Source organism: Zosterops lateralis (genome assembly GCF_965231275.1).
Source record: "Zosterops lateralis genome assembly, chromosome: 4".
NCBI classification, from domain to species: domain Eukaryota; kingdom Metazoa; phylum Chordata; class Aves; order Passeriformes; family Zosteropidae; genus Zosterops; species Zosterops lateralis.
In genome coordinates, this window is record NC_139765.1 from 30,660,018 (window position 1) to 30,680,431 (window position 20,414).

The 20,414-nt window shown below is 35.5% G+C and overlaps 1 protein-coding gene across 1 annotated transcript; it reads left to right on the forward strand.

Annotated features, from left to right (window-relative positions):
* Window positions 1-1,387: 1,387 nt before the first annotated feature.
* On the forward strand, window positions 1,388-12,709 carry LUM (lumican). The gene is made up of 3 exons (XM_083860143.1): window positions 1,388-1,911; window positions 4,998-5,894; window positions 11,742-12,709. The coding sequence occupies exons 2-3, from the start codon at window positions 5,018-5,020 to the stop codon at window positions 11,894-11,896; spliced, it is 1,032 nt and encodes a 343-aa protein (XP_083716269.1). The 5' UTR covers window positions 1,388-1,911; window positions 4,998-5,017; the 3' UTR covers window positions 11,897-12,709.
* Window positions 12,710-20,414: the final 7,705 nt, after the last annotated feature.

A 20,414-nucleotide genomic window follows, 5' to 3' on the forward strand; every position in this document is an offset into this window, starting at 1 on the left:
CATTCTTCCATAGAACTAATCTTGACATTACCTTAAACATTATCTCTTTCTGTATGATTTTTTTTTATTCCAACTGATCTCTTGCTGAGTGCTGCTGTTTGTTGCTACATTTGCAGTCAAGTCACAGTTGAGGTTTCCTTGGTCAACTAAAGCTAATGAAGTAGTTTTCAGATAAATATCATTCTGTGCATGAGAAACTCCATCTGGTCTCCATTTCTCCACATGCAAAACAACCGCAGCTTTGTCCACTTTTACATTTCTAGTCCTGATACCATGCAGCTTTTCACTTAGATTAATTCACTGTTGCAATCCCACTGCTTCACATTCACTCCTTGGCACCATTCAAGTAGTAATGTAGTAACAATCTGTCACCAATGTGTTTCCCAGTGTGTAAATGGTTCTCCCACACCAGGGGGACAGGCATGATGTCAGAACATCAAAAACATAACATTCACTCCCTGTGGGCTGCACCAGCACATGGCACTCTGTGTTAAACAAATTTGTTTCCTAATTGGGGCATTGCAGAAGCACAGAGGTCTGTGTTTGTTGTCTTTCCTGTTTTTGGTGAAGGACACTGGTTTTTCCCTGCTCCCACTGACCTTCACTGCTCTGGAGACTGAGATGCATGAGCAGAAAATTTTGGGAGAAGCTCACATCCAGGCTCCTATTCAGGAAACTGATAGGGTTCTCCAGCCCAGACACATTCTGTACCATGACTTTTCATAAAGACATTAAGTGGAAAGTGGACAAAACCCCTGAATTTCTACCCCCAACTACTACAGTCAAATGCAACTGAACACACAAGACACTTAAATGGCTTACGCATACTTTCTATATGCACATTTGACATTTGTCCTATCCAAATCTATTTTAAAAAGATGCTTCTCATAAAGAGGAAGACATCTTCCATTTAGAGATAAAGGAAACTTCTTATGGAAGAATTAAGATCCAGTTTAAACTGTTACTTTCTTAATGTATTATTTTTTGACATTGCCTGGTGAAAGTAACATCTCATCCAAGCCTTAAGATGCATTCTTGAACTATATCCATGGAATAAGAAACAGACAACATACAGCTGAGTAGTTCCAGATTCTGAAAAGCAGGAGAAAGCTGTAAGTGCAAAATGAACCAATGTATAAAGTGAGTTTACAGTAACTGCTCAAACCCCATTCCTGGGATGTGTTTTTATTAAACAAACATACATTCAACCACCAAAGAAAGTCTCCAGACCAAATCAATTCCCATGGTTTCCAGAAGAATCTTTGAACTCAATATATAATCTTTGAAGTCAGTATGTAATGTGGAAAAGGGTATGATTCAGAGACAATTTTTGAATCTGATCCTTAGGCTAAAGTTTTTATTAAGGATATTTTACTGTGGTCATAAGATAGTTAAAGAAAAAGGCAGAAAAATGAATGAGTCACTTGGCTGAAGAAGAACAGCAGCATTGAGGTCTGGATGCTATGTGTTAGCTCATGTCTAGCAGTATAAAATAAGTTGGAAAACAAAAGCCTGTTTGCAATTTATTTTACAGTCTAACAAGTTTTCCCTCTAAAAAAAAAAAATAAAAAAATCTTTTATAAACCTGTAGATTTCTGACTTCCTCAGGTTTGTGAAATATCATTCTCTGATCCCACAGGAGGAACAGATGGGTTGTCCTTTACGAAATATGGTATCCACCTGCACTTCATTAGAGAGCTGCATTTTTGTACATGCCACACCACAAGATCACCATGATGACATAGCAGCTTCAGAGAACAGCGTGACTAGGGCTTTTTTTTTTTCCCTCTTGTAACACAGAGGATCTGGCAGACTTTTACCTCCTGACACTGTTTAGAGCATATATTGGTCGATACAGTCTCTTATTGCATCTGCTCTGGGAATTAAGGAGAGCAGCTTGAAGGCAGTAAGGTAAGTGCTGCTGCATGCTTTAACTGTAATGTTCAGCTGTTTAAATGTAGCTGCAATGGAAATGTGAAAACATGACAGCATAAGTTTGCCAATTTGTAAATTGAGCACAAATCAACAGTTGCTTAGTCGATTCACTTTCTCAGTTTCCTTAAAACAACTCACATATTTTGTACATCAATGTTGCAATTTTTTACAGTCTGTTTTGTTCTACATCGGAATAAGATTTGACATGGAGTACAAAGAAGTTTATGAGAGTACTCACTGTTTACTTTTTTCATTCATAATATTAGTGAGAGCTCTGTAAACCCCATTCGCTAAATCATTTTTCTTCATTCTACAAAAAGACAACGTATTCTGATATTTAAATAATTAATCACATAAACAATGAGAGGGAAACAGTTTAAATTTCTAATTAATTTTACAGCACATTTAAAATATACTAGTGAAACTTTTAAAAAATATAGTCTTTTGCAAACTGTGCAAGAAGTTAAACTACAGAATTAACATTGATTGACTGTTAATTTTATATTTCTTTTGTTTCACAATACCTTACTGATTAAGGAAAAATAGACAAGGTTAAACATAGTTTGCATAGTATTTCTACCTTCATGTAGCAAGCATTTTCCCAAAATCTTGGATTTACCATTTAGTATATTTTGGCAAGTTGCCCAAGCAACTTCATAACTATTTTCACAGGTATTTTGCTACACAGCTGCTTAGAACAGACACAGACAATTAGCTAAAGAATGTTTATGTTGTAAGACAAACATCTAAGAATGTATTCTGATTTTATCTTTTGGATTCCTTTAGTTCAGTGCAACAAACAAGCATGATCTATTAACCTTTTACACTTCTGACAGTGAAACATTCAGATACCTGAATGAGAAATGCATGAATAAAACAAGTTAAATAAATTTCCTATTTACTTTGCTTTTTATGTCACACACATGCCTATATGTCCTTGAACTACAGAATTGTCATATAAATCTGGAAACATTTTTGATAAATTAATTCAAAACACTTGCTATCTAACATTTTAGTTACTTTCAGGGTTCTGCAAAGCAGTAAAACTTTGTACTCTATTTAAAGGACTGTAAGACTATGATATTAGTAATGAAACTTAGCATTACAAATATAATTTAAAACTTGAAAAAAATAGAATTTAAATTTGAAATGTCCATGATATTTTAAAACTATAAAATTATGGAGGTGTGTAAAAAATGTCACAGTAAGGCCAAAGAGTGTAATCCAAAGAGTTAATTACACTCTTTTTATACTTTGAATACTGAAGCACTTGATTTCCTTTCTTTAATGTTTAGCACCTAAATAGGACTGACTTTTGAGATGAATTGTGTTACTGCAGTATTTGCTTTCAGACGAGCTGTACTTATTTATGCCAGCAGGGGACTAAAGGTCGAGCTCATGTTCATGTTGCACGTTCTCATGCAGTAATGAAAGACAGGCAAAGAAAATTACACTGACAACTAATATTTAAATGATTATCCTGGGGTTTGTAATTAGGTAAATGTGATGGAATCAACACCATGGAGATTATATACAATCAGATTCCTTTTTCAAGGGATAACTACTTAATATCTAAGCAGTGGAACTTTATGGGTTATGGAGTGGAGGTAACATAAGAAGACTTTTTTAAAATTCTTTGTGCTGTACTGCATGAGATCAATAGGCTCTGCCTAAAGGAGATTGTTATCTCACTAGAATATTATGTGGCTTTTAAGTCAATAGAAACAAAGATATTTAGAATTAGGGAAAAACTTGTAGCTATGGCCCTACACTTTAACATTTTAAAGTCCTCTGTGTAACAATTCCAATAGCAAGACTAACTTACTCTGCTGGAAGATTGCCCAGCTCTGAGATCAATGTCTTTTGGTGTGTTTACAGGCTTCACATACTTTCTGAAATTCCTTGAGAAAAAATGGTTTTAAGGATTTTCTTAATCCTCTCATTCTCTGAACAGTAATTGAGTACTTGGAGCTTTGTCTTGTACTGGTGAAAATCAAAGTAAGCTCACTGACTTTACTGATTCTAGACCTACTCTTTCCCAGCAGAACATCTATCTAGCCAAATAAGAGGTATAAACAAGATACTAGACTTCACAGATTAATTGGCATCTTGGGGAGTATCTGATGAGAAAGCTATGGCCTTAAAAAATTAAGTGACCCCACTTATACTGAATCACCAACATTTCCAAGGCCACTAAATGTCATTTTACTGTATGTGAACTGAAAGACTAACTATGTGAAATCAGTGTTCTTTTGTTCAATTGATTTAAAATGGGCATAACCAACACCTCTGTTGTATAGAGAATTTGCAAAAACATTTTCACTGTCTGAAACCCAGTAATTTCAGGTCCACTGTCAGATTCCCTCATTTCAGATCCACTGCACACATTTGCAGTACTGGTTGTTTGGCATGTTAAAGATAATATGCTTTATATTCCAATTAGTTTGTTCTTTAGGTGACTATGAGACTTAGCAGACCATGCTTTACAGAACATAATCCATGAGAAAAGAAGCTTTCAAGCTACACACATTTTAACAACATACAATGCATGAGAGCACTACTCTCTGTTTTAACTTCCCTGTCTCTTTCAAACTTAAGTCAAAAAGCCACATGTTTAGACATGAGACAATTCAGCACATTAGGAATGGTTGATAGAATTTAAATGGTGGAACTGCCCCTGAACATGGCCTTCAGCAAAACTGAAAACTTCTGTGACAAGTTTAAAAACTTTGTACTTCAGCGTCTTTCTTGTGACTTAATCAATGAATGAAGAAAGATATAAAGGAAGTTCTACTTACAACAGCAAAATGGCCAGCAATTTTGCATTACAAAGGAAGATTATACAAGACAGAGGCAGTAATATAGTAGTAACAATGTAATACTAGTAACTCAATATTTTTTCAATGTAATACTCGTAACCCAATATTTTTTTCTACATTAAAAACTTTAAATAGGAACCATAATTAGTTTTTAATTATATTTTTATGTGGTAAAATTTCAAATATTGCTGAAAGAGATAAAGAATTAAAGTTTTATTTTGTTTATTCCCTTTCACCATACAGGAACAAGACACATTAGAAAGATGACTTTAAACTCCCTACCTGTTTTTCTGCTGCTGATTAGTGGCATTTTTTGCCAATATGACTATGGTCCTGGAGATGATTATGGTTATGATCCTTTTGGGCCATCTGCAGCAGTCTGTGCTCCAGAATGTAATTGTCCTTTAAGCTACCCTACTGCTATGTATTGTGACAATCTCAAGCTGAAAACCATTCCAATTGTACCAAGTGGAATAAAATACCTTTATCTTCGAAACAATATGATTGAGGGAATTGAAGAGAACGCATTTGACAATGTAACAGACCTACAGTGGCTGATCCTGGATCACAACCGTTTGGAAAATTCAAAAATTAAGGGAAGAGTCTTCTCTAAACTAAAGAACCTGAAGAAACTTCACATCAACTACAACAATTTGACTGAAGCTGTTGGACCACTTCCCAAAACTCTAGATGACCTGCAATTAAGTCACAACAAGATAACAAAAGTCACTCCTGGTGCACTTGAGGGGCTGATGAATCTGACTGTCATTCACCTCCAGAACAACCAGCTGAAAGCAGATTCTATTTCTGGGGCTTTTAAAGGCCTGAATTCACTTCTGTATCTTGACTTAAGCTTCAATCAACTTACAAAGCTACCAACAGGGCTGCCTCACTCCTTGCTCATGCTCTATTTTGATAATAACCAGATTTCCAATATTCCCGATGAGTACTTCCAAGGTTTTAAAGCCCTGCAATATTTACGTTTATCTCACAATAAATTAACAGATGCTGGAATACCAGGTAATGTCTTCAACATCACATCACTAGTTGAGTTGGATCTTTCCTTCAATCAGCTGAAGAGCATTCCAATTGTCAGTGAGAACCTGGAAAACTTCTACCTCCAAGTCAACAAAATTAACAGTAAGTTAAATTTGCACATATTCATTAACATTTACCACAGACTAGATACTGATGGCCAGTGCAAGTATCTGAAATAATAGACGAACCAGTCTGAGAAAATAGTACTGGTTAGACTGTTAGCACACTGACATTTACCTTACAGTTGTCCACATGCATGTTAAAAGGCAGATATTTACCTAATAGCCACTCAATGTATCCTTCAAATGGGAAATTAATGTTTTCATACTAATGTGGATCTTTTGCTCAAATTCTCATCTTATGTAAATTGGAGTGACTACATTGAAGCTAATGGAGCTGTCTTATAAAATTCAGAAAAAAACTGAAAAGTTTGGTGCAAAAGATGTTCAGAATTCTTAAGCAGACAAAAAGAGAGATATGTCAGGTGAGGATCTGACTATGGTAACCTTTAGGGAGCTGGTAGTCAAAATGCTGGAGGCATGAGAAAGGGAGAAGACAACAAATTCATAAGGTAGCAGGCACAAAATGCAGTGAAAAAGATACATCAAAAAACCATTTGCTTCTTTTCTCCCTTGCCTCATGCAGTCTCCCTCTAAACCTATCTTGAAATACAAAGAACTGCCCCTGTTCTTTCTTTTCATTCCTGTTTCGCACATTATATGATCAACTGGCATGTTTGTCTCCATTCACATATGATTTCAAAAGTGTTCCTTCTGAAGTCAAGAAATGTCACACCTTGCATGAGACCATGAAGGTTTCTGCTGTGACAGGGCTTTTCCACCAAGGCTGTCCCATTCCTGGGTTGAAAAGGAGGTGTTGCAGAGCTGGAGAGACTCATCATCACATCAGAAGTTCTCCAGCTGTACCTCAGCTGTCTCAGTGGAAGTCCCTGATGGAGGGGGAGATATGGTGAATATAACTGTGGTTCTTTAAGAGGATTTATATCATCTTGTTGGCTGACATAAAGTAAACCACAAAATTCTCCCTTGTGTTTGCCTACTTGTATCCATCAAGGATTAAGAGTATCAGTGTTAGCTGCTCCATATATAGCTAACTCCATGGAGATGTAGCCTCTAAAACCAAATATTTTTAGTGCAGATCTTACCAGACTGAGGGCAAGATATTTGAAATGGTTTGTATTTACTGTATTTTATTTTTCTCAGTGGCTTTTTTTTCCTAGTGTATCTCAGTTTTTTGTTTCGATGAGGGAAAACAATAAGGTAATTCTTCCCACCTAAGGCACTACAGGCTCTAAGGCACCTAAGGCAGTACATACAGCAACATGTGGAACTCTATCAGATACTCTGCCACTCCTAAAATAGCTAACAATGATGATTTTTAATTACTCATGAGATATATGAAGCACTTTTCCTTGCCTAGAATGATCCAAGCCTTCTGCAAGTACCCAAGTACCAAGCTTGGCTGCCATTCACTTTTCCAAGGACATCAGAGTCAAGGATTATGACAAAAATTTTAGCTTTTCCTGGAAAGCTGCTTTTCAGGGGGATCTTGTGGCGGGTAGGTGTTCACCAGCTACTGCTACACTATCGTTTCTACCCCATGGACTGATGCAACAGAATTACGATTTACTGGTTTTTTTTTTTTCTTTACCATAAAATCTAGCAGACTTCAAGCATCAGTATTCTCAGCTATTTAATTTCACAGACATAATATATAGTTTTCTAAGATGCTGATTGACAATGTGGGATAAAAATCAATTAGAAATAATCATTAATATAGGACAATCAAAGCCTTGGATTTCACCATTCACGACACTTGACCTACAGCTGTGAGTGCTTAGTCTTTTGGAAAATAGAGTTGATTGATCTGTGATTATTTAAGCCTCACACCAATGACAAGTCCCTTTGTTGAGTTAATTATTATAATTTATCAGTGATTTGTGAAAGGATGACTGTAAGACTAGTTTTCATTCCATATGATGGTCTATGGTACTTATATGCAGTGAGAGATTTCTGTCTAAGGAGTAATGATGTTTTGTCCTCAAATATACAAAAGGTGTAATCTTTCAGTTTATGCTTACTTAGTTTGAAGTTTTCATTATATTGAGACCTAATATAAAGAAATTTCACTAGAGTTCTTAACTTGCTGTGTCTCCCTTTTTCTCGGGTACCTTAAAGCTTACATTTAACATTTATATTTTTCTAAGAAAGTGTAATCTGGTTCCAATGTTGTTGATATTACTGGAAAGAATATTTTTCTAAATTACTGTCCATTAGTTTCACCATGGATTAGTTACTCTCATTATGCATTGTCATTCATTTTAAAAAAATCTGTTTGAGAAATACCCTAATTTGAATGACTAAGTTTTTTGAACAAGAACTCATAAATAAACATATAAAAATACGTAGCAGAATTGGCTTTACCTTAGTATGTTCTATTTCCCTCTATGTTGCAAGAAGCAGTGGGTGAAGCAAATAGCAAAATGTTAAGAAAACAAATCCAGAGTAACTCCTCTGATTTCTAACCAATAAATTGAAGCACATCCATTATATTGATTGTAGCTGTAAAATCTAGAGTTTTATCTACTCTATTGATGCTTGTTGGATCTCCAAGCTAGAAAAAGACCATGGAAGACTTAGAAAGCCTTTGCTTTCTCCATACCTCAAACCTAAACTGTAGTTTCTAAACTGAAATATCTTTAAGATGTCATTGTTATTATTATATACACACACATGCATGTACACAAACACACACACAGACACAGAGACTTGTGTTACAGATTCCTCAAGGCAAAAAGAAACTCTGCAGGATAGAAAAAACACACCAAGAATCAAAGAGGTTCAGTGAAACAAGAAGAGGGTCTATGTTTGGATGGCTTTCTCCATGTTTCATCTGTACTTGTAAGGGATTAAGGAGAAAACTGTTTCTTCCACATGAAACCCCAGGAAGTAATGGGGTTACTCCATGTAAATGGAGTATGAAAGAGGAAATGTGAAAAGGTTCCAGAGGACAGTTAAGAGATTATATATCAAACTGTGGAGGTGCTTTATGGTCTTTTACTTGGCTCATTCCATCTATTCCCAAGGGAGTTTTTTAGCATGGCCTGTATAGAAATGTTTCACATGTGATTAGTGGACAACAGACCAACAATAATGACTATGGGATTTCAGATCCTGTTAGGATTGCCCACTGTACTGTTAGACGAAAATCCAATTTTCATCCAATACTTCTTATTCTCTCAGTGTCTGGTTTATGCAGCAATTCTGTGTTAGGAAAATATGTGGGAAAAATTCCAGGTATACTGTCTCTGAACTTGAATTTTATAAATTCAGGAAGACATTTTTTCACCTGCAACATTAATAAGTGTAACAAAAGAGAGAGTAAGCTACAGAGATATTTTATGCTGCAGTTCTCCATTCTAATGGATTGCAGTTCCCTGTACAGGTAACAGCTGATCAAGTGCACTCACAAGAACCACCACTTATTTTCCACTAGTAGAGAATGCAACTAAAATGAAACATTTTTTAATATGCTTTTAACAACTGGAGATTATATGAAGGGTATCAAAAATTGATACCCACATTCATACAATGTGCACCAAAAATTGGAACAAAATCCCACTGAGGTCCATGACTGAGTTCATTTGACTTCTGTGAGGACAAGATCTCTACCCACTTCCTCAGAGGTTCTAATCTCACAAAGAGTCAAAACAGATCATAATTTTGTTATCACAGTTGAATTTTGTGGTTTGAAGTTTATGTCCTTTGAGTAGTTAACCATCTCTCCAGCTTGTATAAGCATATTTTCTTTTGTAACCAAAGAGTGTTTAGTATTGTTAGTATTTATGCTCAAAAGTAACAGTATGGAAAAAATACCCTAACATTTAAATTTATAAAGTTTTAAAATGTTTGTCAGCAAAAATATACTTACTATGTCATTCCTGAATGACAAGAAGATGGAAAAAAATAGATATTAGAATTCATGTTTATCTTAAACTTTAGAAATTACACTCAAGTTATCTAAAGAAAACTGGAACTAAATAGCCAATGGCATAGCCTATAGCCCAAGAAAATGCGTTAAAATCTCAGGAATCTATGTTTTCATTCAGCAAAATTCCCCACAGACATAATCCTATAAACGTCTCTCAGATCATATGACCTTAATGATCAAGAATCATTTGTTTGCCTCTGCTAGTAGATTCTGAACCAGAAGAGTATCAGAATTGGCCTGAAGTCTTAAAATTTTGCTATATTACAATGGAGTGCCCAAAGGATACATTCATCTCTCACCCTTCCAAAAGATGGCTGCAAACTACACAAAATCTAGGAAATTGCTTTGATTTACTTTAATCAAACTGGTGATCAAGATCTGACCTTTAAACTATATTTCCTTAACTCCTACTCAACTTATTTTGTAGAAGGTACGTAAATCTTTAGTTACTCTTAACATCATATCTCTGTCCAAAAAAATATCTAAGCTAAATATCTAAAGAGCTGAAGAGCTGCCTGTACATTTATGCTTAGTTTACAAAAGCCATGTTTCATTAGTAATAGAAAATTGTTACAGTGCAAGTCCTAGAAGAATCCAATTAGAAGAATGTTAACCCAAAATTTTATAAGACAGTATGAAAGGTACTTCCTCCACTTCCTTTAGTACTACAATTTGATCATACTTAGATGAATTTGGTATCCACGTAGAAAAGACACATAAGGTGACTTATGAAAGGTAAATCAAATGGCATTTGATTTTGATAATACTAACTTGATGTCTCAGAAATTATGAGATGTATGAGTTCTTTGACCTATTAAAGTATTTTCTGTGCGAATTCATCTGATGTCAGCGTTCTGAAGAACAAGTCTCTCAGACTGCTTCTTTAGTAGTTATGGAGCTTTTTGATAGACTAATCCTCTGTCTGACTCAAAGGAAACATAAGTGGGAATGAAGACTCTTTTTGAAAAATTACACAATGTGGTATGCAGGAGAGAACAGATTTATTCACATACATTCTCTCCTGAGGATAGATCTTCTCTGCATGAAAGAGATCTATAATATGGGTATGTGTGTGCTTTGCATACTGAGCAGAGAACTTCCATGGTACATGTAATTTCTAGCTTACAGTTAATACTGATCATAGGATACAAGACTGATCATAGGATACAAGACTGATTTCCTTTTAAGATTTATCTGGTGTTACATGAACCAAATAACACTTCAACTGAATAGAGACCATATATAACACAATATATAAATTACGATAAATATTTTATTAGTATTTTTTTGCATTCATACTCACCTTCTAATCCTGATGTGGAAAGGTTCAACTGCACAATTTAAATGTAAAACTCTTCTCCAACTCTAGACCCAAATTTCATTCTGAAACAGGTAAATCAAAATGGCACATATGAAATACATACAAAATAAACAGACGCCCAGTTGAATGTCTGTTCTTTAGGGTAAAGCTGTATCATGGTTTCAATTTCTCCAGAAACTTTACTTCTTTCAATATCTTATATAACAGTTTTACCCTTCCATTGTAATGTACACAAATTGACTGATTCTTCTCTCTGCATCTCTCGTTGTTTTAAAAAGAGTGATTTTTCCTTTTATCGAAATGCCAGATTAGATCTCTATATAAAATCTGAAGTCTAAAAGTCAAATTTGTACTGTAAGAAAATGGCATTTGAAAAACTCAGTCTTGGAATTCTGAAATTGACAACTAACAGAAGGAATCTCTCCCAACACTGGTCCCTCAAGTTCCAATAAATTTACAGGGATTTACATCAGTGTAAATGCAAAATATTGAAAATAGTATAATGAATTAAGGTCACAAATTCCAACTGAAATCAAAGGAAGCAGAAAAATAGTGGGTTTGTCCTATTTGTCCTAATTATTCATGTTTTCCTCTTATTTCTGTTCTGTTTGCTTCAGAGTTCCCATTGAGCAGCTTCTGTAAGGTAGTTGGACCGATGACCTACTCCAAGATCACACATTTGCGCCTGGATGGAAACAACCTGACTCGGGCTGACCTGCCACAGGAGATGTACAACTGCCTTCGCGTGGCTGCTGAGATTTCACTGGAGTGAGACACCTGTGATCATCCAGCTCCCTTCCAGGGGCAGGAACTACAGGAATAACACACCATGATCATGCTTTAAAATTAGGATATGTCTTAAAGCAAGTGTCAATCTGCATATTATTCATTCTGTTTGTTAATATTTAGCATGGACTTGGCAAACTTAAGGGAACGTGTGCATATTTTTGCAAATGGTTTTATTTAGAAAGCACAAGAATTACCAAATTTGGTGCAAAATATGCCCTTATCTGGCTAGACGAGCTGATGAAAAGGATTCAACTTCATAAAAATCTATACTCATGCATGCAATACATGCCAGCAGGTTCCAGACTCACAGGGAAGTCAGGTGGGATTCATTGTAGGTTATAGTGAGCAGTATGGGCTGGCCTGTGTCAATACAAGATTCCTGTCAAACTTTCCTAACTATTATGCCTTTTGTATATTGTTACTCATTTCAAAGGAAAAAATGATTTAACAATATACAAGCAATTTAAAATTTGTGAAAATATGTGTTCAGAGCCTATGACATTGTTAAATTAATGGAATATGTGAAAGATAACAAGGAAAAAATATTCAGGTTAAATAATTGTTTACTCTTCTTTTTGTCATACTTTCATTTAACTTTCATGGTAAGATTTTTATTCATTGCTGGTATAATTGTTATTTCAAAATAAATCATATATACAAATATTTTTATTCAATTATTTGCATGCTACTTTTAACCAGACTGTAGAAAATAAAACATATCAAATAGTGTCCTTTTGTCCATATCATTGACAATTATGTTTCTTTTATAAAATAAAAAAAACCAAGTTAAGAAAATCTAAGCTATTCTATTATTATTAAAATTTATTATAAGGTTAAATAAACTTTTTTCTCTAATTTGATGTTTCAATATGTTTGTACACATAATTTAACATGCACCACTGCACTTGTGTTGGCCAATAAATCGATGCCTTATGAAGTTCGCAGTATGAGAATCATGGCACTATGAAAACGTGCAAATTAATGTTTCAGGATTGTCAAAAGAACAGTGAAATCTCTCAGAAACCACAGGTGGGGAGTAAAATGCAGCTACATATGGTAAAGACATGGTAGTATATTCTACCCAGGAATAAATAGTCCAAATATTGTCAGTATCTTGGAACACACTAAAATAAATGTGTTAGTAACTGAGGGCTGTGAGTGCCTTGCTTGCAAGTACAGATCATCCCACAGGTACTATTTTCTTTCAACTACTAGGCTATTAAACACTCAAACAGAAACTTGCTAGTTTCTATAGCAAAAGCAGAAACTATCACCTCTGAAAAAAACCCCAAACCAATTCATACCAAGCCATTTAGTTGTCACGTTGCCAATTCCAGATGTTCAAAATCCAAACACAATTCACAAAGAGACCTGGGACTAAAACAAAAGGAGAGATTCAGAAAACAATAGAGATATTTCCCTCCTTATTTTTTTTTTTTTCATTTTAGAATTCAGAGATGTTGCTGCTCTTTTACCCATATACAGGAAGAACTGACAGTAAAATTTATTATGAGCTGGCTTCTTCATTGCAGAATGAAGTCTAAATCTGGGGTTTTCTGAACAAATTAGAGTGGGAATCGCTGTGGAATAGCACCTAGGCATTGTAACACAGAAAAAGAAGGAAGTGCATGCAAAACACCCCAAAGTAAAGAAAAAATGTATAGGAAATAGTATTTAACCATTTCCACAGAGCTTTAACCCAACTGTCTCCTTCACAGAAAAATACACTATACACTTCTAGAGCACAAACTGATAATGAGATTTGTCATCTGATGCTGCAATTTAGCAACACAACAGAAATGTATTATCCTTTTCATCTTGTTTCAGCAAACCAATTACTTTTATGCAAAATGAAAGAGTATGAACAGTGAGACTGAGAACAGTCCAACTCATGATAGATCAGAACTTGCTAAGAGAACTTCCTTCAACCTTCTTCTTTCCAGGTAATGCCAAGTTACTTCCCTTAGCCTCTCTGGATATACCATACACCTCAGTCCATGACTTATTTCAGTGTGCCACTGCCTAAAAGAGTGATACAGAGAAAGTGTCCAGTTCTGGGGTGCACGGTGAAAGGGAATGGCAGCACACAAAAAGTTCCAGAAAGAGAAATTTGAGCTGGACATACAAAAAAACATTCTTCACAGTGAGTTCATAAAGCACTATCACAGAGTGCCCAAGGAGGCCATGGACTTCCCATATCAGAAATTTTCTTAACTTGCATGGGCAGTGCCCTCAGGGACAGATCTGTCTTTGAAGCTAGCCTTAGTTTTAAAAGGAGGTTGGACTAAAAAACCTTCAGAGGTTTCTTCAAACTTATTTATAATTTCTGTGAATCTGTGATTTTAAGAATACTATAACCAATGGGGAACAATAATAATTTTAATAACCAGTTGTACAGCTGAAGAGTTTAGCATAAAATTCATATGGAAAATTTCTTGTTTCAGGTTCCAGTCCATAATTCCAACTCCTATGATACTCACAAAATCTTAACTCAGCTGACATTTGGATATAGATTCCATATGCAGGAACTGTGGAATCTTTCTTTTGCTACCTTTGCTGGCTTGTGCAAATCTGCTCCCATTTTAACTCTTGTGATTTACTGAATAGTGGCAGTGAAATCAGAGATCCATCCGTTCTAACTCTCCCATGTGGGACAGCACTAGCAAACATGCCACCATCCTAATGGACAGAGTGCTCATGGAGGGCATTTGGTTATGATTTTTTTTTTCAGATTCAGATATTGGTTAAAAGGCTTTCCATCTGTAAAAAAAAGAACTTAATTAGTAGGCTTTAAGGCTTTCACATAGAAATAACTCTCCTACTTAGCCTGAAAAGTTCTACATCAGTCAGTATAGAGAAAGAAAGGCAGTGCTAACTGCACTTTAGGGCACTCACCTTGAATGTAGAAAGGTCAGGTTCAAGTACCAGGGAAAATCAGCACTTCATTGTGTAAAGAAAAGCAACTTTAGAGGCTGGAGCACTTTTTACACTATACCCTATACCCCTGTTCTGAGATAAGATTGTGATTGCGGGCTAAAAGATACATATTGCTGCTCTTTAGTGTTATAAACATGATGCTTTGTGGGTGTCGCCCTTGAGAGATGAATTATCATTTCCAAAATTTGAGTTCTTAATCTACCAATCGAATAACATAATATTTTTAGCAAGTTTTTATTACTAGATTTTTTTTTTTAAGTATAATCCCTCTTATGCGGTGCCTTTTTGTCATAGCATAGTTTTTATTCTGAAATCATTAAAGAAAAGCAGAAAATAAAGTCTAATTAAGATGGAAGTGAAGAAACAAGACAAATACACGAGGGGAGAAATATAATTTACGGTCCATATGTCAGTGTAGAAAGAAAGGAATTTAGCCAAATGCACCTAACTTCTGAAAAAGAGGAAAACTGCAGCACTGTGCAAAAAAGAAGAGTTTTGTCCTTATTCTGTGAATCCCACTGTGGGGCAATGCATACAAGTCTGTCATGGTATTTGGTCCACCTGACTAGAGCACATATTCAAGACACTTTGAAATCTATTAAACAATACTTGTAAAAATATATTTCTGTTGATGAGAACACTTTCATTGAAATATGCATAATATTTCAGACAGAAGTACCGGAAATTCTTATAAATTTCATACCTAATAAACCAATTTAATAATAAGTTGTCTTGAAGATAAACAAGTCTTTCAAAATTCCTGTTTCCATCATCTTTCCAGTATCACATCATGTGTTTTTACCATCCATCCTATGCACATTGGTTTCCAAACTACATGAACAAATGTTTCCTGAACTTCACTTTTAGATTTCATCATTACAGCCATTTTACTGTCAAAAAAATAAACAGTAAGACCAGTAAGTTCTCAAAATTATGTGCAATGCTGCATTTATTTGACAAAGATTACCTGTGCAAAAAAATGAGATTTTTTTTTTTAATTCAGATTCCTAAGTTTGGTAAAAAGACCCATCCCCTGCAGTGTTCTTATTCCCACCCTCAATTCAGAAGAAGGAAAGCTGTGCTGCTCCTAATGAAAATCACAGCCTTGTGCTGAGGTATGTATTATACAGAAAATGCAGAAGGAAACTAGACATTTACTGCTGAGATTCCCAACTGCCACCATGAAGAGCATGGGATCATCTAAGAAAAGGACAGGTACTGTTGAAAAACACACCTTTGATTATTTATTATTTAGGCTTATTGAGGTCATTATTTATGGCTCTGGAGCACTGCATGGTGCTTGGACTGGGATGGGTGATGAATTCTCTCTGGAGCTGGGCTCCAGAGCTGTTTTCAAAGAAAAAGGTGGTGTCAGTTTGCATCAAAGTGCTGGATTTGAGGAATTTCATCTACACTATAAAGACTTAGTTTCAACATGTTCCATCTGAAAGGATAATCAGTGACTGGAGAAGTCATGGTAAGATTTCAGCTTGAAGTTAGGACTCTGGAAGAAAGCTCAAGTGCTTTGGGAAATGCCAGCTCCTGAACGTGATGACTGATATTGCAATTTAAGAAAATAAAAATCACATAGTCTAATGTTTAATTTCAGTATTTCCCAAGAGTATCTGCATTAAAAATTAGAACTAAAATTACTACAATTAATGGAAAGTAAGAGCTGAGTTTTCATATAGCTTATGCCATTTGGCTTTTCTTTCTAAATATTAAAAATGCCTCTGAACTTTGAATTTCTCATGTGGCAAAATCAGTGTAGCAGAACATTACTATAAGGGGAATAAAATATTTTTTTTCATTAAGTTGTGGGAATTCTCTTTTATCCAACCCTTGTCTTTCATTTTAGAATTTTGTATAAGTTTAAACTTCTTGAAGTCCATTATCTTACTGTGAGGATCTAAAATGAAGATGAATTAAAATATTTTTGTACTTCTTTAGCAACAGAAGAAAATAAGAAAACAGAGGTTAACATAAATTAAGGACAAGGGTATAATTAAAGGATAATAAAAACAGTTTGTTTTCACTATCCTTATATTATGTCATAATATTTAATCCTTGACCGTCCATAGTTCAAAATTTCAGGTTTATACAATGGGCATCAAATCACTAATACATGTTTTCATTTACCTTTGATAGTCTGGAAAATATAAATCATCTAAATAGCTACACGTGGTCCTAGCAACTCTATATATGTGTGTAATTGACAAATGTGTGTTGGATATTTTAATTTAAGACACATTTAGCATTTTATAAATTGAGTCCCAGGGTAGGATAGATTTGTTTTAGTGTTAGAATTGTTGAAAGCATGAAAAAAAAAGTACAGTAAGAGCTTGACAGCAACATTTACATAGTAGGTAAAATAAACCAGCAAGCCAAGACAAATATCAGATCTTGGCATTGTGTCATGGAACCCTTTTGGTGTCACTGTGGTAAAGAGTTCAAAATAGAGAGAAAGGGAACAGACTGCCAAAAATTATTTAATGAAGCATATTCAGGAGACCAATATATTTCCCATAAAAGCTGAGCCCTTTTCCATAGTTGCTCTTTTCTGAAATTGCTCTGCAATGATCTCTTTCAGCCAAGCTACTCAGTTCCCACTGTAGTTTTGATAAGGAAGTGAAGTTGTGCAGAAAGTAAACAGCTAGAGTTTTGTTTCTGGACTTTAAGAATGGGATCTTATCTTCCTAAATCCTATATAAATAAGAGGTCATCAGGTGACATCTCCATTTAACAAATTAAGCCAGTCAAACTGTTCCCCAGGGTTTCTTTAAGCAATATATCCTGATCTAAACTGAAAACTCTCCGTATAAACTCCCCATACTTCAGCTGCCTGCATATGTACAAAAAATGCCTATTTAAATAAGAAATGCAATTTCTTCCACTGAGAGCCCTAAGCAGGTAATTCTAGACTTCTAGAAGAGGTGCAGCATTCTTGCTCCTAAGTCTGTTTTGTTTTAATTTCTTTTGTTCACTAGGAATGATGTAGAGTAAAATACATCCATAGAAGCAGGGTCTGGAACATCTGGTCAGGTCCTTTGATCTGTCTGCAGTGTCCCTTGGGCTAGCCCGAAGGGCTCAGTCATCTGCTTTCTTTTGGACTCTTTGATCTTGTTGACCTTTTGTGCCTGTTTTTTGAAAGGGGCAGCAGATATTATTAATTGAGATATATCACTGTCTGGTGGTCAGGGAACTGTTTAGAAATAGATGTTTGGTCTTTCTGACTCTGCGTAAAACTCAGAGCAGCAATGCAGAAAGAGAGAGATTGCTACATGCCTGTCAGAAGAAGTGAAAGAGGCAGACTGAACCCTGAGTAAAAGTCAGCACCCCCATGAAGATGTCTGGAGCTACCATTGGAGTATAGGATGAAGGATACACAAACTGGACTTACTGTCTTCAGCTTTTAAAGCACTCCCTTTTCTCTAGAAACCATGAAGATAATTCAAGAACCTGTTTCAGAGGAACTGATTGTCCTTTGGAGCAAGGCACATAGTTTTTACTAAAGTACTGCCCAAATTTAGGCACCCTGGACTGCAACCTTTGCTAAATGGAGCAATCCACCGGGCTAATGAATAAGCTCTGCTTGCAGCATACTCCTGGGTTTGCTGGTGATGAACTATACACATGCTTGATGTTTAACAGACCTTGCTTCGAATTCAATCTGGGACATATGGCAGCCATTACTGAAGAAAGCGATGCATTTTTTCATTGTCAGCAACTCTGATGTTAAAACAGAACAACAGCTCCAAACAGCACTCCCAGTCTAATCTATCTTTTTTAACTCTTCTAGTCTTTCTCAAGGTTGTGAGCTGTTTTAGTTCCACACATGTGCATTAATCCTCTCAAGGAGATGTTACTACCCCCTGCAGTTGTCGATGCTCCTTCCTTTTTTATATCCTTTAAATGCAAATTCTCTTGATTAAAAGTGTGGTTTGAAAGGAGACAGAGTAAAAATCCTATACTAGCTTCAGACATCTTTCTCAAACTAGAACAATTCCAACAGTATCTTTTAGAATTATCTCCAAAATTCTGGGTGGGTTTCCACAGTATTTTTACTGTAGTATTTTTTTCCACTTCCTTTTATTGTTGTGAAATATCTTTCATACTGTTACTTTTTGGGAGATTGCTCATGGTCTCAGGAGCACTTTGTGTTCCACTTTGATCACTCAGCTTCTCAAGTTAAAAATTACCTCATTAACACAAAAGTCTTAGCTGTCTCTTACTGAAAATAAGATTCTGGAAAGAGCCTCAGGTTGGATACGCAAAACAAAAAGTCTCCCAAACCATTAGTCATTTATGAAAATCTTGGCCATGGTCTTTTATTAGTCTGTAAAACTTTATCACCATAATGTGCAACCTTTAAATAAGAAATATTTACACCAGATGATGAAGGACTGAACAGAACAAATGCATGATATGTGCATAATCTTGAAGATTTCATGGAAAACAGCCTTTCTGCAAAGTCTGCTTAGACATCCCGGCAATCCCTTGTCTCTGCAGACATGTTTCAAAAATTTGTGAGAGCATGTAAAAATATGTATTACAGTTGCCACACTCTTGCTTCCTGATTTTGAGGACATTTATTTTCATTTTTTTCTGCTTCGTGTCAGAAGAAATGGAAATTCACATCATTGAGAAAGTCTTAGAAAATGTATTTTGCTATTTTCTTCTCCTAGTGAAGGACTCCTCCTTTGAATGGGATGGAAATGTGTGTTTGATAAGGATCAAATACGTGGCCTCTAAATCCACAAAGAGCAATTTGTGACTCCTTGCTGAACAGAATTTCATATAACTTGTACCACTGCCTGCCACAGGGTAAATAGGAAGTCCCTTTGCCAGGGACTTCTGTGATAACAGAATTAATATCTGGACATGATTAGCAGGTAAAAATAGCAGATAAATTCATACCACCATGAAGCATAAGACAAATCAATCTTTTCTGTTGTTGCTAAATGTAAACATCTGGCCACATACATTTTAGTGTGAAACAGCAGACATCTGCCATCAGGACTTGCAGTTTTATACCCCTCAGTACAACATTCAGGATGGACTCTGCTTGTTCTTTAGTGGCAAAGAGACCTCAGTGCCTCCATATTCTCTCTGCATCCTTTGCGAAGATTTAGCACAAAAGCAAACCACTTTTATACTGCACTGCTTGTGGTTTACAAGAATCATAGATGCACTTTTCTTGGGGAAGCCTCCTTAAATGACTCACAACTGGACATACAACTATTTTAGATTTCACACAGTGGTGCCTCTGTCTCTCCCCATATCCTTTGGACACACTCCAGCTGACAAGCATCCTTGTCACTAATGTGGGGCACCAGCTCTGCTGCAGGAGGTCCAAATCTTAAACATTTTAAGTTCTAGGTGTTTAAAGTGGCACTCATAATGGAAATAGGGCGTCTTTATGGGTTCTGTCCTGTCATTAGTACATCTGCTTAAAAGAAGAACCTTTATTTTTAGGTATAGATGTAAATTAATTAAATCTAATTTAAATATTGAAATAGTCTACCTATCTAGTATGCATGAAGGAATCAGTTTTACACCTGCTT